The following is a 24,992-nucleotide window of genomic DNA, read 5'->3' as shown; positions in this document are numbered from 1 at the left end:
GCACAGCCAAGATGTCGAAAGGTTTGTCGGGAAAAACGTCATTCGAGTGCGACGCATTTGTTGACAGGTTGAGAAGCAATGGCACTGTTTCCAGCCTTTGCAGACTCTAGTTCTAGTGAGAAACATCCAACACGCCAAGGTAATTGTATATTCAGTACCTACTCGAACTGTGTCCCCAGTATATATCGTAACAGCCATTTGCATTAATATCTTACTTACATATAATTTAACATGAGGGAAGTGTAGTCCGTTTAATAACCATGACAAACAAGATCAGCTTTGAATCATTATTGTATAATAAAGGAGTCGATGTATGTTTATATAATCAGTAGTGCATTATACAAGAATCTTTATAGTGTCCATACACTGAAGCTGCATATATTGTAGGTAACATTTCCATTGTTACAGTGGTAGCTGTCACACTGCTGCTTGCCTTGACTTTTTTTCTGTATTTCTCAGCTGAATATCACACATAAAATAGTACACAACATACCTGTTAGAAGTAGGTCTATGGTTCCAAGGAGGCGTTCGTAATTAGGCGGACTAACAAATCATGATTTACCTTCCAGCACTCCGCATAGTTTGCCTTGCCTCATCTAGAAGATTAGATGAAAAAATCTAAATATAATTTAAAAGGTAATTGATGTTAAATCCAGATGCAACTATACATTTAAAGTATGGCGGGGACTGGATTTACTAAATAGTTACCATTGTCCCAAATAAATGTGGACAGTCACTGGTTGCACACATACATTTTGGCTCATGTAACCTAACCTGTTTGGTTTGTTTGTAAAAGATGTAAAAGGGCAATATTAATTTATATATAAAAAATATATTTCAGTTTGATAAGATCTGTTGCTCAAATATTAATTTTGGGGGTTAAGTTATCGTTTAAAGGGGTTGTTCATCTTTGAGCTAACTTTTAGTATGATGTAGAAAGTGATATTCTGAGACAATTTGCAATTGGTCTTCATGTTTTATTATTTGTGGGTTTTGAGCTTTTTATTCAGCAGCTCTCCAGTTTGCAATTTTGGAAATTGGGTTGCTAGTGTGCAAATTACCCTAGCAAACATGCCTTGATCTGAATAAAAACTGTAATATGAATGGGAGAGGGGCTGCATAGAAAGATGACTAATACAAAATAGTAATAACAATACATTCGTAGCTTGTAGCATTTGTTTTTAGATGGGGTCAGTGACCCCCATTCAAAAGCTGGCAAGGATCAGCAGAAGGAAATAATTCAAAAACTATACAAAATAAATAATAATGTGTGAAAAATAGGTCACATTTTAGGTAATATTTATGCAGAAATATTAAAAAGGGTTCACATACTTTAAATTGTACGTGTGATCTTCTAGGTAACACCCTGTCACTGTAGTGTTTCAGTCTGGCAGCTGAAGACTATGTGACATGAGAAGGTGAAAAATTTAATGTAAAGCAGATGTGTGAAAAACAAGAATGTGCCAGTGTATTATACTCTTTTTTTTTTTCTTGTCAATAAATTTTTATTGTTTTTCAAAAAGAAAAAGAGACATCGTTTGTTACAGACCAAGGAATATCAGAGTGCATTAGAAATGTATAGTATATAGCATGGGGCAATACAGAAGATGCAGATGGAACGTGTATCACATTGAAGCATGTCGTATGTAACAATTGACCAATATGTTCAACATACAAACCAAACTAAAATCATACAAAGTAAGTAACAATATGAAAAAAAAAAAAATACAAAAAATACAAAAAAAGAGAAAAAGAGAAAATAACTGAAGTAAGAAGGTGGTTTACGTCAACATCCTATCATTTCCATTGGTATTGTAACAGAACAACTGTACATAATATCTGGACGGTCAGAGTGTCAGCAAATGAGGTGGGAGAATCCCACCATACCTGTAGTCTATCCAGGGTTGCCAGATTTTCAGAAACATGGGAACTCTGTCCAGAGCGATACCGGTTAACTTTTCGTTTACCATTATCCAGTCTAATTTGGGTTTTAGCAGGTTAAAATTTATTTGCGGAGACTTCCAAGATCTCGCCAGGACCAGCCTAGCAGCCAAGAATATGTTGTTAATAAGTTTCCTTTCCGCTGTTGTAACATTTTGTGGCGGGGATCCCATTAACGCCTCATAGGGATCTTTCAATAAATTCACATTCAGAACACCGAAAATTAGATTATACACCCTAATCCAATACCTGATCGCCCGAGGGCAATTCCACCTAATTTACTCCATTGTTTATCAGTTAGAGATCTCCCCAGTTCTTTTTCCCATGACTGAATATATCTCGTGTCAAGTAAGGAAGTAGGGTAGTTGATATACCTGTACATAGAGGAGATCGCTTTCAAGGGGGCAACTCCATCCGTACACCATTTCTCAAAAAGGTCTTACTTGGGGCCTCAGGTAGATGTTGTCTCCAATGTTCAGCAACAAAATGTAAGAGCTGGTTCGCCCGAAAATACTCTGAATCTGGGAGGGTATACCGTTCTCTTAAATAGTCAAAGGTAGCAGGGCCCCTAACGGTGAGCAGGTCTTTTACTCGTAGAAGATTATGGTCACTCCACCACTGAAATGAGCGGCTTTGGATACCCGGGGTAAATTGAGGATTACAGAAAAGTGGTCTAATGGGGGAGTGGGCTGAGGATAACGAGTAGGTAGGTGAGTTCGTATCCCAAAGTTTAAATTAATTTAACACCCAATACCGTTATGTGTTTGGCACTCCACTGAAACTCAAAGTTGAGGGTTAACAATTTGGTTAAGTCCTTAGGTAGATTTATATTCAGGGCCTCAGTTTTGGCATGATTCAAGGTAAGGCCAGAGATATTCCCAAATTTATTCAAGACATTATATAAATTGGGAAGCGATGTAAGTGGGCGGGTCAGAAACAGTGTCACATCATCTGCGAACATACTGAGTTTATGATGGTGGGTGTTATCTTTGAAACCTGTAATATCGGGGTTGTTTCTAATAGCTAAGGCTAGAGGTTCAAGCACCAAATCAAAGAGCAAAGGAGAGAGCGGACACCCCTGTCTTGTCCCCCTCTCAATATTGAATGGGGAAGAGGAATACGGTCCAATATGTACCTTTGCCATTGGATGGTATTATATTCTTTTAAATATAGAAGGAATGTGCTTAAAAAAAAGTAGTGTTTTGGGTTGATATTTTTAAAATTTTTGCAAAAACCCTACTAATCCTGCCCATCTGTTCCACTTCCTGCTGCCCTCTTTCCAAGACCGTGTGGGGGAGCCAGCGGCACTCAGCACAATGGTTCTGATGGAACTGAAGCCTGTCTTTGATTGTGTGAATGCAGGCCTGTGATTGGTTATCCCCTCCTACAGTGCCTGTAGCAGGGACCGTTAGGCCGTTTATATGAAACACATACAGGGACAGTATCAGATCTATAGAGATCTTAAATAAATGGGCAAATTTTAAAGCTAACCATGGGTATTGGGCTGGCCCCCACACCACTAGTTTTTAGTTATGCTGTGTGTCTTTAAATAAACATTTATATCAGAAAAACAGTTAAAAATAGAAATAGTTGAAAAAAATAATTATTTCCAGTGTCTGAAAACAACTGAACTGAAAAAAAATATTTGAAAGGTTAACAATCCCTTTTAAAAACAACTTTTTTTTTAAGGTCACATGAGCTTATGTTTATTGATTATTGTTTGCCTTTTTTAATCTACAGAGTTGGACTGGCTGAGCAACAAGAGCTTCTGCACAGAAGATGCCCTATCACTACATCAGCGCACTTTACAGTCTGCACTCTCTCCTCAGCCTGCATCCCACTCACCCAGGTATCTTGCACCACAGGCATGTTAATCTTTCTTACTTCCCTCTAGAGGAAGCATGCGTAATAAAGAAGGTCAGGACACAAATTAGAATATTAAAGGGGTTGTTCATCTGATTAGATAACTTTTAGTATGATGTAGAGACTGATTATGAGACAATTTGTAATTTGTTTTAATTTTTATTATTGAAGGTTTTTGAGTTATTTAGCTTTTTATTCTTCAGCTCTTTAATTTGCATCTTAAGCAATCTGGTAACTAGGGTCCAAATTACCCTAGCAACCATGCATTGATTTGAATAAGAGACTGAAAATGAATAGGAGAGGCCCTGAATAGAAGGATCAGTAATAAAAAGTAACAATACCAATACATCTGTAGCCTTACAGAGCATTTGTTTTTTTATGAGGGAGTCAGCGACGCCCATTTGAAAGCTGCAAAAGAGTCCGAAGAAAAAGGCAGATAACTATAAAACATAAATAATGAAAAACAATTGAAAAGTTGCTTTGAATTGGCCATTCTATAACATAATAAAAGTTAACTTAAAGGTGAACCACACCTTTAATATTATGCTATAAATAAAATATTACTGCTTAAATGAGACAAAAATATATCAACATGACCTATAGGTAACTTTTAATGCAGATTCATATTTTGAAAATTACATTTTAGTGTCAGTATCACTTTATAGTGTTGCTGGTGTCAGCTGGCTGTTTGTCTGTTGTCTCAAATACATAAATGTGCTGGTCTAGTTGATTTTAATATGTAATATTGTGTACTTGTGAAATTATTATTGTTCGATAGGCAGAACTATTATCTCACAGGTAATTTAATTTTACAAAGGTGAAGCAGGGGTGGTGCAATATATATCTATATATATATATATATATACAGTATATATATATATATATATATATATATATATATATATATATATATATATATATATATATATACACATACACAGTATATAGGTGTACTGTATATGTTTTACACCACCAATGGGGTACATGGTCTGGATAGATTTTTTTTTTTTTAAAAAAATGTTCTACGCTGCAAATATCTTTCATGAGTGTACCAGAAGCAGGAAATATGATGTCACCAAACGTTGGAAATGTGTTCTTATCTGTACCTCAGTACTGTTTCCTTCAATGATTAGATAAGATTTTTTTGTTGTAATGTGAACACTGACATTCTTTTGAAAGCACTTTGTGTCAGGCATTGTGTCTATGCTAGTACTCTTCCTTGTATGCAGGGAACCAGAGATCTGTATGAATTAACCAGATAATACAGAACAATTAAAAGTTATGGCCTCTTATATCAAGCTACAACTCTTGACTTTGGGACAGCCATTTTTCTTGACCATGTTTATTAGACTGAGACCTACTTTGCTTGAGAGACTTATATTCAAAACTAAGGTAATTTGAATGGATTCTTTAGGGGCAGTGGCTGACTGGAAGATTTGTCACCTGCGATAAAAATGCAGGACTGCGGGTGACAAATCTCCCTAACATGCTTCTCCATTGGAAATAACTGAAATCGCTGGCGGTAAAATGCATCGCTTTGTTCTTCCGAAGTTGCCTTAAATTGCCTCGGGAGAAAACTTTGTTTAGCCTCCAGAGATATTAGTAATTTCTAATGTAGAGGCGGTTTTGGGAGATTTGTCCCCCACAGTCATGCATAAATAATCGCAGGTGACAAATCTGTAATATATCTCCTCATACATGATAAGTAAAACCAATAATATATTGCGTTATTTAGCTTTTTTTCAGCAGCTCTCTAATTTGAAGTTTCAGCAGTTCTGATTGCTAGGGTCCAAATTACCCTAGCAAACATGCATTGATTTGAATAAGAGAGTGGCATATGAATAGGTGAGGGACTAAATAGAAAGATTAGTAATAACATGTAGCCTTACAGAGCATTTGTTTTTTAGATGGGGTCAGTGACCCCTGTTTGAAAACTGGAAAGGTTTAGAAGAAGGTGGCAAATAATGAAAAAAACTAAATAAAATATATAATGAAGACTAATTGAAAAGTTGCTTAGAAATGGCTGTTTTATAACATACTAAAAGTTACTGTAAGGTGAACCACCCCTTTAAACAATGATCATTTTAACAGCAATGTTTGCAAAAACATGTAACCCATATTGTGATTGTCAGACCTAGTTGTCAAGACCAGGGCTGAACTGGAGGCCTTTGGGATGTAGGTGTCCCTTCAAGTGATTGTTACTGCCCACAGTCTGTTCAAAGGCTGTATACACTCATTAATACTACATAATAATTTTATAATATTAAGTTTTATTATGAATAACCCAGCCCTTAACCATGTTATATAAGAAATAACTGGCCCACTATATTTAAAGAAGAAATAAACATTAAAATGATGGGGGTGGCGACATGCTGGCCACCCATTGAGTGATATAAGATATAACTGGCCCACTACATTTAAAGGAGAAGTAGATATTATAAAGCTGGGGTGGTGCCAACGTGTTGAGGACCATTGAGTCAGAACGTTATGGCTGTAACCAGTTTGCATCCTCCATAAAAACTGTACTAGTCTGGGGTACTTTCATAAAGAGCACCACTCCACCACTTGTATGCAATTGGCCAATTATCTCCTATGCCCAACTGGACAGACACATGCCCGGTACATTAAATTTAGGGAAAGTGTTCTACTGAAAATGTGCTTGCCAAGTAGGCACAGGGGATTCATGGGAAATTGGATACATCCAGGCAGTCTTTTTCAAGAAAGTACTCTGTGGTGGTGCAAAGTTTATGGAATGCAAGGTTTGCAGTTTGATTCACTGGGGAGGTAATATTTCCACTCCCTAGTGTTTAACCTTTACTAGTTCTTATAAAAATCTGAATAGCACTGGTATAGACAATATAGTATTGCAGTGTCAATTTCAGTATTCTTGCAACATGAAGAGATATCCAAGAGAAAATTGAGAGCACTTGTTTGTACTTTATAAATTTAGTTGAAGGAAAACTTTGAAACAAAAACAGATAAGCATATTACCAAAATGTTTTTCCTGCTGTTCCGGTGCTGTCCTACATTTGAACTGGAAATTATGAGAAAATATTAATTTGCTCTCTAGCAGGAGTCCGTTACAGCCAGGGTTGTCAGAGGAAAGTGGAACAGATTCTCGGTCAACAAAGAAGAAGAAAAAGAAGAAAAAAAAGAAACAGAAAAAAAAGCACAAGAAAAAGAGGGATTATGAGGAGGATGAAGAAGGGAATACAAGTGACTCTGACTCAAGTCCTGAGATAAGGGAATCTACAGCCACTGAAAGGGAAGCAAGGTATATCTCAAAATTGTTGTGTTTGGAGTATTTCAGTGCTCTGGCAGTCAGGTGGCCATGGGATGTGTTACATTTGTGGTAGAGCACTAGTGCAGAATAAACAGACTGCTTTAGATACATTTTGCTTACTTTTACATGTGGAACAGGCATGACATCCGTGCTACCCAGTGATCTACCATGAATGTAGCCTCCTCTGAAGACACAGAGGGCTAAGAATGCTGGTGCACAGGTACTGTTTACTGACTCTCAGGGCCGGATTCACATAGAGGCCACCCCTAGGCCCACTGTTGTTCATCGCCCCATTCCCTCCCCATTATTTGCTTGATTTTCATCATCTGGACCGAAGCTATAGGGATTGGAGCACAGGAGATTAAAAAACTATTGTATCTCCTACTCATTCCCAATGTTTCAGAACCAATGTGGGTGTGGTTGGGCAGCATGCCGCCCCCCTAAAATCGTGCCGCCCTAGGCCTGGGCCTTGGTGGCCTCTCCACAAATCCGGGCCTGCTGACTCAGTGGCAGAAAGCTTATAAAATTCAGTGGAGATGGATATTTACAGTAGAAATGCAAGGTGATTTCTTCTGACCAAAACCAAAATGATTTTGTTGAGATTATATTTTTGCATTTATTTGTGTATGTTATGTACATTTTTATTTGTAATGTTTAAGAAATTTAGAAAAGTTTGGTGGATTTGGGAGAAATTCTAGTAAGCTTTTCAAAAAAAAAAAAATATGCTGGCATTTCTTTGGAAGTGTCTGTGGTTAATTTGTTTTTTCCACAGTCTGCACCAGCATCAGTAAGATAAATATTCCTTATCCCTGTTTTGGGTTTCTTGACTTGTACAAATTCCTCCTCCTTCAATATCTCTCTGTTTCTTTGCCAGGCAGGACACTTGTGTTGTGCTCCCTGGCCGTGGTATATGGCTAGATGAAGCACAGTCTGTGACAGAGGAGACATTTCGAATTGATAAGAAATCTGACCCTGCCAACTGGGAATATAAGTCACTGTACCGAGGAGACATAGCACGGTGAGTTATTCTGCGCTGGGCACTGAAGCCTGAAAGTCATTCCAGGCACTCAGTAAAGAAGACTTTTCTTTTTTCAAACTTTCCAAACCCAGAAGATTATGTTCATGAGAGGAATTGTAGCCCTAGATAAATTCACCTGAATTCAACTAGGTGGTATTAGATATGTAAACCTTTTATGTTTATTTTATGCCCTTGCAGAACGACATAATGTAAACAGAAAGGGTTTTGCTGCCAAACAGCAGGTCAAAATACCTAAAAAAAAATTATATTTTGCTTTTGCCATCATTCAGGTAATGATACATGGACACTGCTTGCCACCAGCTTTGCCATTGGTGAGTGGCAGTGCTAACCTATTGGGTGGGCTCTTATGGTTGTGCTTGCTAGCCTCTAATCAGTTTATAGACAAAATACATTTTTTAATTGGCATGCCACAGTTTAAAAAGCAGACTTTATCACAAAGAAACTAACTGTGCCCTCATTGATTGAATTTTTCATGTTATAAAAAAAAAAGCTGTTAAAACACAGAAATAGTCTTTTCACAAACTGATATGAGTTACCTTATAAGATCAATATACTTATATAGTATAGTGATTGAACTTTCAAATCAATGTGTTTTCCTTTCTACCATACCTTTTCACTTTCTGACTAAGGGCATCCCTTTATATATGCCTTTAGCCAGAATTCCTGTAATATATATTTCTTCTTAAGCACTGAAAGAGCACTTGGTACACAGAATTTAGCAAATTACTCCAAACACCATTTATAGTAAATGTATAATTTCCCTTTAAATTATTACCATGTAAAATATATTCCTGCTTTGCTACTGTTTTTTCAGCTACAAACGTAAAGGAAATTCCTGTCTTGGCATTAACCCAAAGAAGCAGCAAATTATTTGGCAGGATACATTATCTAAGAAGAAACAGCCTCAGAGGAAAATTGAGCGCTATTTTACCAAGAGCACAGTGCAGCTTCTCAGAGCCAAAGCAGATTTTGTGTCTTGTAAAGAAAGTGCAAGTCGGAATGCAGGGGACTTTATTCCCGTCTTGGATCCTGATATGGATGGTGTTGTTTCCTCCAGTGGCCCCATTAGTTGGGTGAATCCTTTGGGAGTTTATGATTCTTCTACAGCTCTGTGGTTGGAAGGAAAAGGGGGCCCAGAATATGAAACCATACAGCCAGTACCCCGGGACAACAATATTTTAGCAAAGGTGGAGGATTATAATAAGCGGCTCAGAGAATGTCCGAGCGATATCCAGCTATGGATGGAGTTTGTCTCTTTCCAGGTGCTTTGATCATAGCCATTCATAATATCTTAAAATGCTAAGTATGTTTCAGCACAGGAAAACACTTCATTTCTTATTACAATAGGGGTATTGTTTGAAATCTCTGCACCCTACATTGTGAAGTACAGGATTGACATTCAGCATCTTATTGATGTTTAACTTTTCTTTATTATATCATTTTAGGCATCTGGTTAAAGTATGGCTTTATGATGATTAAATAATGACCCAGTTCTATTAATGAAGATCTGAGTGACTAATGCCACACAGTCTGCAAATCCATTTGTTACATTGCTATTAGAGTTTATTATTTAGCATGACAGCACTTAACTGTATAGTGATCTTGGCTTGTTTTTTTACATTCTCTAAAGGATGAGCTGGTGAAGCAGCCTAGCATGTATTCTACTAGCAAAGGAGAGCTTGAAAGCCATCGGACATCTGTGAAGTTGCTACTGGAAAAGAAACTAGCCATACTAGAGAGATCCATTGAGAGTAATCTGGGCAGCACTGAATTGAAGCTTGCAAAGCTAAAACTGTGTGAGGAATTCTGGGAGGCACCTGCTCTTCTGAAGGAATGGCAGAAACTGATCTTCTTGTACCCAAATGACTCGCAGCTGTGGCAGAAATACCTACTCTTCTGCCAGGGGCAGTTTAGCACTTTCTCTGTGTCCAAGATGAATGGTGTTTATGGCAAATGCCTAAGCACCCTGGCAGCAGTTCAGGATGGCAGTATGCTTTCCCACAATGCTCTGCCAGACACAGATCGCCAAATGTATGGTAAGTGTGCTATAAAAGTGTTCTCTCCACCCTACCTACTAAATTAAAAGACAGTTATTGTGTAACCTTATCAAGATCCATACGATGAGAGTATCTTTATACTTAGGTATTTTTCACCCCTTAGTGAAAAAAGTCCCTCTGTCTGTCCAGCAGATCATTTATATCGGGCAACATCAAATTCAATGGAGTAACTATGTGCATCTAGTTGCATGCTTTCATAAGGAAGTATGGGTTTGTAGTACAACAAGCATTGTAAAAAAAAAATTTTAAACTAACAATTTATATTTATATGTGGGAAGCTTTAAAATGATGTTTATGTATGGGTACTTGGCATCTGCATAATTTCACTGCAGTAAAACCAGAGATCCAAGGACATTTGTTTGCGTGTTTCAGAGGGAGTTTCTCATTGTCCAAATGTGTGCTTCCTTGTTTGCAAATCTTCAAACAAAAATTGTGCCACCTAGTGGCATGAAATCTCATAAATGAGAGAATATTGTGGAACAAATATTTTTAGCTTAAAACATTTTTCCTTACATATATTATATTTCTGGTCCTTATTGGATTTATTATATTTTTCAAGCTGTGGCCTCTTATAATTTTAGAGAAATCCCAATATATTTATGTCCAAAAGAGTATCCTAAGAAATGCACAACATAGCAATGGTTTATTATAAAAAAAAAAACAATTGGATTTTCAAATGTAATATTAGAGGTTAATGGCAGAGAATGTGTGACTTCCATTGTATTTCATAGACCTCATTTGGCTTTGAAAATGCCTATGTATTTCATAGACCTCATTTGGCTTTGAAAATGCCTATGTGAGGAATAGGGGCGCAGACACACAGGGACATTCACATAAGCAGTAGTATACATACACGTTAGGAATCCATTTTCTTCTTGCAACTTTTCTATTTAACAGCAGAACTTAAAAGTGCTAACTATAGAGTGGATGTAATAACTATAATCACCACTATACTGAGGAAATAGATTTAATGGTTCCTCATTTTCTATTAGTGGCCATGTGTAAAGACAAAGACCATTGTAGGAGAAGACATTAGCAAACATATCTAGCCTTTGAAAGAAACCGAAAAAGGTTCCTAATATTATGCATTAAAGATAAGTTCTGACTTTTAGTTCTTCTTTTGATCACATTGTGTGCACCCCTCATTTTGGGCTACACTGATATATCCTATTTTTTTCTGCTCAATAAAGATTTTATTGAACTGACATACATAATAAAGTTGTTTAATTAAGTGATAAGAACTTATATATGAGTTTTCAAAAAAATGACTGTAAATCCCCTAAGAAAATAATAAATTAACACCCAGTGTGTCTCTCAATGCATTAGATGTAAAGTGACACATGCAAACTTTGGTTTTAATTAAGTACCATGTATTTGTAAGGGTTTTACTTTGGACTGCCTGGAAAGTAAGACACATAACAGTATGGTATTTTGGCAATTCTGTTAATACTGTCACATTTTATTCAGAGAGCTTTATTGTAAATTCTGGGTCCACAGTGCAAGGCTTCAGCATATTCTCAATGATATGGATGAATTCTTATCTTCACACTGTCCCTTCTAGTGGACTTTAGGGCTTCATGCATGTTTACTATATATCGGTCTTAGAAAGGAATATTTGTTATTTTCATTTGTTATTATTAAAAGAAAACATTGTTAGTGACTTATGGAGTCCAAAAATTTTGAAGATATTTCATTATCATTGTTTTTCTTTTTGCAGCCTGTAAAAGTGTTTCTCTTTCTCTGCCCAACAGATATTTTCCTGCAACAGTGCCAGTTTTTACGCCAGGCTGGACACACCGAGAAAGCAATATCTTTGTTCCAGGCCCTGACAGACTTCACATTTTATAAACCGGACACTGTTAAGCACATGACAACCAAAGAGCAGGTTTGTGCAAAAATAGCAAATATTGAACATTTTCAATGGTAGATAACAATTGCATTGGGCCCTGCAGTCATTCCAACAATCCTTTGTCTTCCTGCTAAAAATCAAGTCTTTCACTCGTCTTCATGACAGGTTACTGAGGAGGGGAAAGTTCACCTTTGAACTGCTTGCACTGTCTTACTGGGTGTACCATATGCAGTTTTGCCCCATAAAGGAATGGAATATGTAAGATGTCTTGAAGAATGTATGATCTCTCCTAGAGTGTTGTTGGACCCATGGATGCGAGACTTGTTTCTAATACAAAACATCCATGGGTCCAAAGACGACTTACAAAACACTCCTATTGTGTTTAATTAATGTTTATATGATATTTTAGTTGACTTAAGGTATGAAGATCCCAATTCTGGAAAGACCCCTTATGCAGAAAACGCCTGTTGCTGTCCCATATCTGTAGTGCATTTGAGGCCTTATAACAAGTGATGTACAAAGTGGATATACTGTTACATTGACAGAAAATAATATGTGAAATTCTGATTGTGAGCTAATTGCACAGTTAAAAATATTAATGTGCAGATTTGCTCACATTTGCAACAAAGTGGATCTTTTTACTTTGGGAAGAGTCTTTTTAGGGCAGAACCTCTAATATGCAGTCTGCCTGATCTGATCTGCAGCTAGTAGGGATGTTGTATGTATTATTTGTCTTATAAAATGCTTAAATATGCATAAATAAAATAATTCTCATCTATTGTTTATCTATTATTTTATTGTAAACTGTGTAATACCAAACCAAAACAAAATAGTTGGACTTAACCCCTTGATAACTGTTGATCAATCAGCATATGGTATCACACTGCCGGCACAATTAAAAAACAAAAAACAAAAAAAAAACAACCCATAAAACTTAAGGCACTGCATGTTTTTTAAAGGGGCCCCTTATTAAAGATACACATTGCACAGGTACAAATTAACAGTAAAGTGTTGTATGCATTAATAAGTATATATACTGTAATACATAATTGCAATGTGGAATGAATCATCCCTTTTGTGAAATCAATATCTTTTATTTAAACACATTTTCAACATTTCGGTCCTTATTAGGACCTTTTTCAAGGATAACATCTAATGTGCAAATAAACTATAGTCTAAACAATACAAAAAGGTGCTAAAAATGACCTCATAGTGTTAGTGAATTGTGACCAATTAGATTCCATTTCATTTACATGTAATTAATTAGTGCATATATTTTAAAAAGTCTCTTTAAAACATTTTTAAAACATTCTTAAAAAGTGCAATCTACCGTGTCACCAGTGGGTGTCCCCATCAACTCATTAAAATCTGTTTGTATTTCATCCTGCAAGATACAGTATATAAAAAAAATACAATGTTACAATGCAATATATAGATACATAATATATACCGGTACTGAATGTTTCAATTTGCCAACATCCTTTTACATTTTCTATTTACATATGTTACTTTTGTTCAATGTACTACTTTAACTGGATGATAAAAGGACACATTTCTTCAATTTATAGATATTTAAATTATGAAACAATTATATGCCACTTGCCCATGTAGACCCTTGGGTGCTACACAGTCTAATTCGTGAATCCAGAAGGCATCTCTCCTTAATAGCTCATTTTCAATATCTCCACCTCTATGTTGAGGTTTAACCAAATCAATAGGCATACATCTAAATGCCGAAGCGTCACGTTTGTATGCAGCCCAGTGTTTCGCCACTGTGTTCGTAATTTCGTAAAAGTGTTTGTAATTTCAAAAAATCTAAATCTAAAAATTGTGCTATTTTATTTTTAGGTCTTTGCAGCATTTCTTCCTAATGTTCTAAAATCATTTCACATTTTGTTCTTTCTCTAGGTTGACTTTTTTGAGCCTTTTTGGGACAGTGGGGAACCTCGTTTTGGTGAGAAAGGAGCAAAGGGATGGAGCTCCTGGATGCGTCAACAGGAGAGAGGGGGCTGGGTCACCATTAACAACTTGGGTAATGAAGCCATAGGCATTTCAAAAGATAAGGGCTGTATTTATTGTCTGCTGCAGTATTTCTGTGTGATAAATCTGCAACTGCTTCTCCAATAATTTGACTTAAGTAAGTACATTATGTGAAGATATTTTTTAGACCTGTGAATGCAGGTCTTTTTGGATGGATGTAGATTACTGCTGACTCTACATCCAGGCATAGGAAATGTTTGTTATATACAGATATGGGACCTGTTATTCAGAACTCGGGACCAGGTGTTTTCTGGATAAGGGATCTTTCCATAATTTGGATCTTCATACTTTAAGTCTACTAAAAATCATGTAAACATTAAATAAACCTGATAAACTGGTTTTGCTTCCAGTAAGAAGTAATTATATCTCAGTTTGGATCAAGTATAATGTACTGTTTTATTATTACAAAGAAAAAGGAAATACATTTGAAAATTTCAAGTGTGTGTGTGTGTGTGTGTGTGTGTGTGTGTGTGTGTGTGTGTGTGTGTGTGTAAACTAATCTGTTGTAGAGGCTAACGTTTTTTATTTATCTAGTGGGGGATGATGAAGATGAAGCAGATGAAGAGTTCAACATAAAAGACAAAACCTGCCCCAGATACAAGATTTGGCTGGACATTGAATACTCACGGGAAGCCAGACACTGGTTGCCATGGCATCCAGACCCAACGAAAAAGCAGACAGAGGACGACTGTGAGGACCCAGAAAGGCAGGTAAGAAGGTGTAGAGCAGGTATGTTTGGCTATTAAGTGCCAGCTGGTTTCCTGATTTAACATAAAGAGTGAGGCTGCAGTTTGGATATTGCCAAGAAGTTAAAGGGCATGTAAAGGCAAAAATATAAAATCCCATTTTTACTTTCTTTAATGAAAAAGAAATCTATCTCCAATATACTTTAATTAAAAGATGTCTACAGTTTTTATCATAAACCTGACTGTATGCAGTGCAATTCCCCCTTCTTTTACTGCTGTTGATAGGAATTGTCAGATGGTCCCCAACTGCTGTGCAGGTAAACGATCATACTTTCAAATGGCAGGGGGAGCCCCCCCACCTTACTTCCCAGAACTCGAGCAGCATTGTTGGATTTCCTGTAGAGATTTGTATCCAGAGACGCAGCGCAGTCTCTATATTATGATTATTAATCAGTCTTGCTGTATTGGCTTCTATGGCAGATATTATTTGACTTGTGCTGTTTTGATCATTTATGATGATCCCTAAGCTTAACCTCCCAACTGAAGCCCAGACCACACTGAGCATGTGCGAGTCTTGATATTGCAGAAATGTCTAACAAAGTTACAAGATGACAGCCCCCTGCGCCAACTTTGAAAGCATTAATCATTTGTCTTATTAGGCTGCTGGTGCAGTAAGTTCAAGTTTATATTTAGTATACATAATACAGCATTTCTAACATTATTCTATTTTAGACTTTAGTTGCCCTTTAAACCACCTTTTTTCCCTGATATTTTTAATGCTTTAAAACCATTGAAGAAAGAAAAATTTGACCCTGCTTCCTATGCAAATCCATAGTGAATGTGAGTTTCATGGTTGTAGCCTGCTTCTCACATCCTCTCTTTTCTTGTGTTTTGCAGGTGCTCTTTGATGACATTGGTCCATCAATGTTCAAGATTGACAGCCCTCAACTGCAGTTCCAACTGTTACAGTCTTTCCTGCACTTTGTGGGGGTCCCCTGTGGGGCACACCTTTCCTTATACTGCTTTTATCTTTTTCTTGACGAGACCTCCATCTTTGATCATGTTTCTCCATATGAAAGGCTGCTTACTTCATTTGAAATCCCTCTGTCTGGAATCGGAACAGTTGGTCATTTAGACACAATAAGCAGAAGCAGACAGCAAATAGGACACTTTAAAGAAGGTGAAACCTTCATACAAAACATCTTCCAGTCAGCTCTGTCACTTTTACAAGGAGAAGAGAAAAGGAAGCTCTCTGTCTGGTGGCTTCGGTATGAAATTTCGAAGGTATATTCAACTTCCTACCTTCAACATAGTATCAAGCAGATAGAGTATCAATTAATATGTTTTTTTTAATTGTTTGGTATCTTGTCTGGGAAAAATAATAGAAGAACGTTTTCTAATACATAAAAACACCAATTGGAAAAGTAACTTTTACAGATAATGGATAAATACAGTCTGCATTATTAAGAGGGGACATATAATGAAATCCATAAATAGCAATAATACAAGCCATTTTGCTTAAAAAAAAAAGAACCGTTGACAAATACTTTTTTTTAAATAAATGTTTTTTTAATGATTAAAAATCAAATTGTGTCATTTCAGCAGATATACTTTTCCTCAGCATCTCATCTAAAATGAGTAATGGAGAAATCTGAAAAAGTGCTATCAGGAGTCTTAGTTTCTAATTGAAAGCCCAAGCTCTAATAACATGCTCTAAATCCCTGTAAACTATGTGAAGCAGAATGCATAACATTTGCATTCACAAATGTGGATTATTTTTGTTTATTATTGCCTTGTGGGGAAAAAAGTTACTTTTTACAATTGCTGTAAATGGCTTGTATATATATATGTTATATCATTATCACTGTGCCTTTTATAATAACTTTTTAGCATTGAAGGGATGTCTAATTTTCTGGCCTTCACTGGCTGATAAACAATGCGTGGGTGTAACAACAACCATTGGAAACTGGGTGTTTCTACATATAAAGAATTCAACAAGGTGCAGCCTTTATGACAAAAGTTCATGAGAAAAACACTTAATTTGTCATTTTGTCTCCAGGTTGTTTGGTGGCTGCAAGCAAAAAACAAGAAAAAGTTGAAATCTCAGGGCAAGAGGAGTAAGCGATTGGCAAAGGGTCTACTAAAGGAATCATCTAACAGAAACAGTCTGGCACTCTGGAAAGAATATGCCCTACTGGAATGGCTTCTGGGCAATATTGATGATGCCCGAAAGGTGTTTGATACAGCCATAAGCTTAGCAGGAAGCAAAGGGTTAAAGGACCAGGAATTATGCAGTCTGTGCCTGCTGTATTCAGAACTGGAAGGGAAGATACTGGACAATCCAGAGCAAAATGCAGGGTCCCGTGCTGTTCATATACTAACCAGCCTTACAGAAAGCTCCCCTTACATCCCCTATAGTAGCCCTGAGCATGCTGTTAGTATTCTTAAAGCACGCAAGGTATACGAACACGCTTTGCAGGACTGCCTGATGCAAGAGCCACACTGGGGGCGTGTGAGCTTATCTGGCTGCTTTGCACTTTTTCAGTATCTTACGGTGAGTGTTGATGCTGCTGTTGCAGTATTAAGACAGGCTGCTGACTCACAGTTGATTCCTGAAACACCGTACAATATTGAACGGAACTCCGACTGCCCCTTGCAAGCAATCACATTGATGCACACAAATCTGCTCAGGCACCATTATAAGGCCAGTGTCTATCCTCTGAGGCCACTTAGAGAAACACTGATGTCTGCCTTAAAGCTGTATCCCACAAATGTTTCTTTGTGGAAATCCTACATCATGACAGAAAGTAAATTACACAATGCCAGCAAAGTGAGACGGTTTATAGACAGCATCAGGAGAGTGACATCAGCTCTGGAACCATGTCTGTTTGCCATTAGGGCAGAGGAAGACAGAAGAAAACTGGTAGACTCTGTGCAACGGTAATGTATATCCTTTAACCTTATTTGTAGAATATCTTTTGCTTATAAATGGTAATATGCACGGCAATAAACAGTTAAGCCTTCCAGTAATGTCTGCCAATGTTTTTAAAAACCTTCTGTTATCTGAGGATTCTACCAAGAAGCTAAACAGACACAGCAGCATCCCAAATGAATAACTACTGACCGCTAGAAACAGCTATGGCTCCTTCATTCAGTGAATGATATGGCTTGTACATTACAATGAATTAACTTAAAAGCTGATCTAGGCAGTAAGTGAGGCTATGCGTTTATACTGAGGCTTCTTATAGCCTCAGATTCACACAAAGCAATCAGGGTTTACATATGCAGAATCAGTCATTATTAATCAGGGTAAAATATTTTATACATAAACGGTTGGTATAAGGTAGTTGGGATTATTTTCATTATAAATCTACTTTGTAGTCCATAGTCGTGAATTAAAGGCAGAATTCGACATTAGAGATGGGCGAAATTGACCCGTTTCACCAAAAATTCGCTGCCGGCGAATTGTCGCAGACGCCCATTAAAGTCTATGGGCGTCAATATTTTTTTTTTGCACCCCCCAGGAACATTTTTAATGCTTGTGTTGCTCCCCAACCCTTTTGACATCTGAATGTGGCTCAAGGGTGAAAAAAGTTGGGGACCCTCGCCATAAATAATGCTGCGTATATGATTTCAGTCCTGGTGTAACACATTGAAGTCAAAGAGACATACCCAGGCACCAAAAAATTTATGAAAAGTGCTGTACAATGCTTTATAAAAAAACAGCATCTCTTTTTATTCCAGAACATAGAATTCCCCTGTGCAATTGCATAAAATAGATATCCATGATTTAACATGTTATGTTGGCATTATCAGTTGTTTTTAAGTGGCTTTTTACACAACTTTATAAAACTGCCTATATTGTACTTGATTTGTACTTGTGTAAATTGTCCATACGGTTGTAGTAATTAGTTTATTCTTTACTCTGTTATTGTTTATTGCAGGGCAGAACTAGGGGAGGTTCACTCCATTTTCCCTGAAACTGGTTTGTCAAATCGAATCAAGGCCCTGTTTGAACATGCTCTTCAAAGTGAATATGGTTCCAGATGCCCTCTACTCTGGAGACAGTACTTGTACTTTATGGTATGTAATTATTAGCAGCTTAACTACAGTGGCATTTTAGATGGCAGCACGTGAAGCTAATGGTTTGGCTGGTTGTCTATTTTTTGAAACAATTGTGTTACAAGTGTGTAGGCTACCTCTGCAATAGATTTTTTTTAAATCAATGAAATTGATAGATGACTTTGCACGGAGAAGTATAGGGTCAGATAGATGTATAACTATAAGCACAAATCATATGTTTTGTAAAATAACTGCATAGTTAAAAGTAAGATAAATTCTTACCAAATCAGATAGAAGGTTTGGCAAATGCTTGATGTGCTTCTCCCTTGTGAGTATTAAATATATATATATATATATCATGTTTTTTAAGGTATCTATCAAGGAGAGAAGCAAAGGCCTGTTCTACAAAGCAATACAGAGCTGCCCATGGGCAAAGGTGAGAGCAGAGATATCCTTCGACATTCATTGCTATTTCCAGGTTATACCGGGTGGGACTTATATGTATGATAATATATCTTATTATATGCACAATGGCACAGATGAAGATAACAATGCACAGTAGATATGGACATATTGAACAACCGACTTTTCCATTTGTCTCTAGATTAATGGTCTGGGAGTAGCACCAGTTGCAGTTCACTTGACAATGGGTCTTGGTTCTATTAAATGTGAACAGGTGTTTTCTTGTTTCACTACAAAAGAGATGGCTTGTGTGTGTGGTGGATTTTGGGTCAATTTGCCATGCAGAAAAGAGTTACCATATTATTTATGATAATTGTAAAAGGGATGGGGGAAATAGGGGAGTTTGCGAGATATGCATAGTAGGCTACACTTGGGGTGTTGATACCACAGCTTTGCCTATAAGGGTATATGACAGAAATTGGAAATATCATGAGAGGCAAAGATAGATTTTATGTTGTCTGCATGAAAATCATTGTATCCATGAAGTAGATTTACACAGATTAGCGTTTGGTTTTTTTTTTGTATATGTTAGTTTTTGTGGTGGTTCTGTGGTTGCCTTGTCTCTGACATCCAAATTAGTAACAATATATTATAAGTTTATGAAGCACTCACAACAGCAGGATAACTGCAATTAAGCTTTTATTGTTCTTCCACATGACATGTTTCGGGCACACAGGCTTTTCAAGTGTGTACAGCCAATTGTGAAGTGAACATCTTTATAGGGCCACACACATAGTCCCACCCACCAATTACCAAGTGAAAGCAATTAACTTATCAGTCCTTGTTCATGGTTTAAAGAGTTGTAAATATAGCAGTTAATTTGCAGTGCTAGTGTTTAATGTCCAAAAGTCAATATGTTACAAGTCCATGTTGATGATGTGATTATCCATAGCCAGAAAATCATATAAATAGTGATACAAAATGAGGTTAAAAACAACTCTGTACATGAATATCCCATATATATATATATATATATATATATATATATATATATATATATATACATACACACACACACACACACACACACACAAAACATTCACTTGGTACTGCTCCAATTCTGAGCCTACCTAGAAGAAACTTGGTGATATACACTTAAACTGCCCTTGTTTACATTAGTATTATTCTTTTCTCTTACCATTCATTAGCTGGTCTCTGCGAATTCTCTGGCAATGCTCCCTCCCTGTCCTTAATTTGCATATGCAAATTAGGATTTGGTTTGGCCGGGCAGAATGGTTCGGCCGAATCCGAGTCCTGCTGAAAAAGGCCGAATCCTGGATTCGGTTCATCCCTAGTTGCCAATAGCAACTAGTCAGTTATCCAGAAAGCTACGAATTATGGGAAGGCCATCGCCCATAGACTCCATTTTATCCAAATCCACATTTTTTAAAATGATTTCCTTTTTCTCTGTAATAATAAAACAATAGCTTGTACTTGATCCCAACTAAGATATAATTGACCCTTATTGGAGGCAAAACCAGCCTATTGGGTTTATTTAATGTTTTACATGATTTTCTAGTAGACTTAAGGTATGAAGATCCAAATTACAGAAAGATCTGTTATCCTGAAAACCCATGTCCCAAGCATTCTGAATAACAGGTCTCATACCTGTAGTATAATTGTGTCCAGAAAATAGATCTAATAAATCTAAGAGCCCAAATCCCCCACTTTCAATTTGGCCCTAGAAAATTGGGGTGATTTATGTCCCCTGAAAATGAAGTATCTTCCCTGTTTGGTTGAATATTGGTGTAGTGATATAGGGGATTGGGGAGTTATGTAACATTACACATTATATATCACATTAATGGACAGCATTGCCATAAAAACATGTTTTACAGAAAAACGTGAGAAACATTCAATATGCTGAGTGAACATTTTTCATAAATGGATTTTAATTTCTTGGTGATAGACCACTGTTAAGACTAATGTTGCTTTTGGCATTGTTGTTGCTTGAAAACAACACGTGACAGGCATTTTTTGGCTTTTATAATGCGCATTTGAGCATTTTTGAGCTAAAAGCCATTATGGCTGCATGCAGGGCGACCATGAGGGGGGTACAGGCGGGAGTGTTGTCCCAGGCCCGGAGGGTTTTAGGTCATAAGGGGGGGGCACGGCTGTGCTGCACTTACTTCATTAGCCGGGCCCCCTGCTGTCACAGATCTGCCGACTTTGGAAGGGAGGGTGGGAGCACAGATGACTGCATTTTGTCCACTCTCTTCCCTGATTGGTCACAAAAGTTTAAGTCCCAGTTGAGTTGCTCAGGGATTGGATAGCTTTCCCCTTCAGCTCATCCAATCCCCATGCGGCTTGACTAGGATTTAATTCTGTGACTGTGAATAAGGGAAGAGATTGCTGTTACTAGACAGATGATGCAGCCACTTGTGCTCCCCCCGCCCTTCTGAAGTTGGCAGCACATTGACAGCAGTGGGGCACTGCTAATAAAGTAAGTGCAACATGGCAGGGCCCCCCTAAATTTAACCCAGTGGTCCCTGTTATTGTATGGGGGGAACCCTGGCCACCAATTTTTTTTAAACTTCTGGGTTTTTAAACAAACGTTTAAAATGTTTTATAACATTTGGGGGGCCCTGGCCACCAATTTATTTCTTTAACATGTGGGGGTCCGAGCCACCAATATTTTTTAATGGGGGACCCTAACCACAATTTTTTTAGATTAGCATGTGGGGGCCCGAGCCACCAATTTCTTTTTTATAGGGGGGCCCTGACCATCAATATTAATTTTATGGGGGGCCCTGACCACCAATGTTTTTATTTTTTTACTGTGGGGTGGGCGGACCAGTGGGTGGGGCTCATGTTGGGGCCAGTGCGGCCCAGGGGGCCTAGAAAATTTTGACGTATGGGGCTCCGTGATTTCTGATGGCGACCCTGGCTGCATCGGTCATTTTGGGCTTTTTGACACCACCAGAAATGGAGCTCCAGGTGTGATATTGACAGACGTCTCTGTTTCTAGAGACTGAGTGTGATACCTTGTTAAAGTAGTCACATCATTTCACAATGTATTTTGCTTCTCTACTTCTTTACTCAGGCACTGTATCTGGATGCTGTAGAATATTTCCCAGAGCAGCTACAAGAGACCATTGATCTAATGACTGAAAAGGAGTTGAGAGTACGAGTTCCCCTAGAGGAATTGGATCTTCTGCTGGAAGATTAAACAATGGAACGATTGAAATGTTTTTGTTTGGGTTACATCTATAATGCAACAAACGTGTACAATACATTTTATACAATATGTATATTTTTAAGAAAAAAAACAATAAAATGTGTCCACACCCTCCATTTTCTGTTTTGTAAATCTGCAAGGGAAGTAGGCTTTTTTGTTTTTAGGGATTTTTGTTTTAATTTGTTTTGTCCAAAATGGGCTACTTGGACCTTGCTAAGCTCAGCTTGAACAGTATTTATTACAACAACAGTATCCTATGATTCATGTACCAATCTGCCTATTACTTTCAAAAAGAAATATCAGTGGTCTGGAAATGTAATCTTCCAAACATGTATGTATAACTTTATTTGTAAAGCGCTGTTACGGAGCACAGTATATATAAAAGAATACACGGGGAAGACACTTCACATAAATATACACAGAAATCATATTATGACAAAGAACTTTAGTGATATGTGGTAAGAGACATAGGGACAAATTCACTAACCTGCGGAGTTTCGCTAGCGCAGGCTTCGCCACACTTCGCCAGGCGAAGTTTCACCAGGGCGCCGCTAATTCACTAAAATCCGAAGTTGCGCTCAAGAAGGCGAAAGGTAGTTGCGCTAGCGCTAATTCGTCAAGGAAAGCACAGTTACGCTATCGATGCCTAATTTGCATACGGCGCCAAGTTAAAGTACAATGGACATATATGTAGCGGCAAATACATTACACTAGACCAGCCTGGGAAAGCTTCATAAAATAAAATAGAGTTGTTATTTTGCCCTATACATGTGCCCACTGTATAGTTTATGTGTCATATGTTAGGAAATGTAGGGGGGAAAGAGGGTACCCCCAAAAAAATTTACAATCTTTTTCAGCCTATCACCCTTAAAAAAAGGAAAAGACGCCAGCATTTTTTGGGACTTTACTCTATTGCACTTCGACTGGTCTGAGGTGGTGAAGGCAAGTCTGACGCAAGAGGTAACATTCAGTAAAATGCGCAAGTTAGTGAATTATCGTAGTTACGTCCCATTAGCGCAACTTCGCCTGGCGTAAGGTTGCGAAGTAGCGCTAGAGTAGGTCCACTTCGCTAGCGAATTTACACCATCGCCCGTTAGTTAATCGGCAAAGTAACGAAATGACGTCACGCTGGCGAATTTGTGCTAGTGTTAGCAGCTTCGCGCTTTAGTGAATTTTCCCCATAGTGGGAAGGAGGTCCGTACCCTGTAGAGCTTACTGTCTAAGTGGATGGGATGCTAACATACAGGCACAAATTGTAGATGAAAAAGTGCACAAGGTAAGGCATAGTCAGTAGGCACAGGACTAGGGTAATGTTTTAGTGATCGAAAAGGTAGACTCCTACAAACATTAGAAGAAGGGTTTTGTATGCTATGCTTTGCTTAACAGCTAAAAATGGCTAAACATTACTGAAATCATAAGTTTTTACTGAGGTTGTAAAGTGGGACATAGATTTGCTGTACATGTACCAATAATATGTTAAAGTATGGTGACCTGTCGATCCTGTCTGAGATCCTCATACTATGGATATTGGTTGGTTTGGGCATGTTAAAAATGTATCTGCCAATGCACAGCAGTTCCTGCAGTTGAGGAGCACCGCTCCTCTTTACTTCCTGCTGTCCAGTTGTTTGGGAGCTTTGTATAAATGATTGGTGGTAAATGCTCATGTGACCAATAATCCAAGAATTGGCCATTAACACCAATGGCTAGTGATCTACAGAGAGTTATTTGCCATAGAATTAAAAGATTGTAAATTGGGGAAATAGTACATACTTTCTAAAACGCAACACTTCTGGGTATGTTCTTCTCCACTACATTAAAAGAGCTGAATTTCCAGTTAAAAAGCTTCTTACAGTGCTTCTTCCTGTGTCATGGTTCTCAACTTGCCTTACGGGTATACAATTATTGTAAACCACTGCATAGCTTTCTTGAATGCCACCTCAAGGGGGGCTGCCCAGTAGGTGGTCCAAAGTAGTGGCAACACTGTTTGACATGTGGATAGGTCCCAAAGATTCTCCACAGTGGAGTTAGAAATGTGAGCAGGTGGCTGTGGATAATGTTTGTTACATTCTAGCAGTTGCAGGATAGTATTTGCAGATACCTGTAAAATATTCTTTAAAGCGGTTAAATCCTCTCTAAAAATCCTGTCTAAAATATAATGTATTAACAGTTTGCTGATCCAGGGTTCTAATTTATTTGCTAGCCCACAATCCAGCCTTTTCCAATCCATTTAATTGCAGGTTAAGAATTCTTCCACAATGGCTAATTCATAGTAAACTATTTTAAATGATCAAACTTAGTTTTCATACCCTATATCATGCCTTCAGTACTATACATGGAAACTAACACAGATGGTTTTTCAGCAGGAGGAAATTCGCAAGAGCCTTTAGATAGAGTGTAATGGTGGTGTGCATAGATTAACTGAATCTGGAACCTACCAGCAGTTCATATACATTAGTTGTGTAACCAAGTAATACAACAGGCATATCAGTTGACACCTGGGAGCCCTGGAAACCTGCTTTTTTGTATGTGAAC

The 24,992-nt window shown here is 37.6% G+C and overlaps 1 protein-coding gene across 2 annotated transcripts; it reads left to right on the top strand.

Annotated features, from left to right (window-relative positions):
* On the top strand, positions 1-22,576 carry nrde2.L (NRDE-2, necessary for RNA interference, domain containing L homeolog). 2 transcript variants are annotated; one of them, XM_018228841.2, is made up of 14 exons: positions 1-139; positions 3,682-3,790; positions 6,878-7,078; positions 7,962-8,105; positions 8,941-9,388; positions 9,757-10,162; positions 11,935-12,068; positions 13,941-14,064; positions 14,607-14,782; positions 15,656-16,042; positions 16,818-17,698; positions 18,703-18,841; positions 19,191-19,256; positions 22,326-22,574. In XM_018228841.2, the coding sequence occupies exons 1-14, from the start codon at positions 79-81 to the stop codon at positions 22,449-22,451; spliced, it is 3,402 nt and encodes a 1,133-aa protein (XP_018084330.1). In that variant the 5' UTR covers positions 1-78; the 3' UTR covers positions 22,452-22,574.
* The last annotated feature ends 2,416 nt before the right edge of the window (positions 22,577-24,992 follow it).

The sequence above is a fragment of the Xenopus laevis genome, chromosome 8L (assembly GCF_017654675.1).
Source record: "Xenopus laevis strain J_2021 chromosome 8L, Xenopus_laevis_v10.1, whole genome shotgun sequence".
Classification (NCBI taxonomy): Eukaryota; Metazoa; Chordata; class Amphibia; order Anura; family Pipidae; genus Xenopus; species Xenopus laevis.
The sequence above is the reverse complement of the archived record's forward strand: the minus strand, read 5'-3'. Positions and strand labels throughout refer to the sequence as shown.

Bases quoted from the DNA above. Each gene is read 5' to 3' on its own strand.
- nrde2.L (XM_018228841.2), top strand. From the start codon at position 79: ATGGCACTGTTTCCAGCCTTTGCAGACTCTAGTTCTAGTGAGAAACAT. The intron at 9,389-9,756 runs GTGCTTTGATCA...CATTCTCTAAAG, and splicing joins TGGAGTTTGTCTCTTTCCAG to GATGAGCTGGTGAAGCAGCC. The intron at 18,842-19,190 runs GTATGTAATTAT...ATGTTTTTTAAG, and splicing joins GACAGTACTTGTACTTTATG to GTATCTATCAAGGAGAGAAG.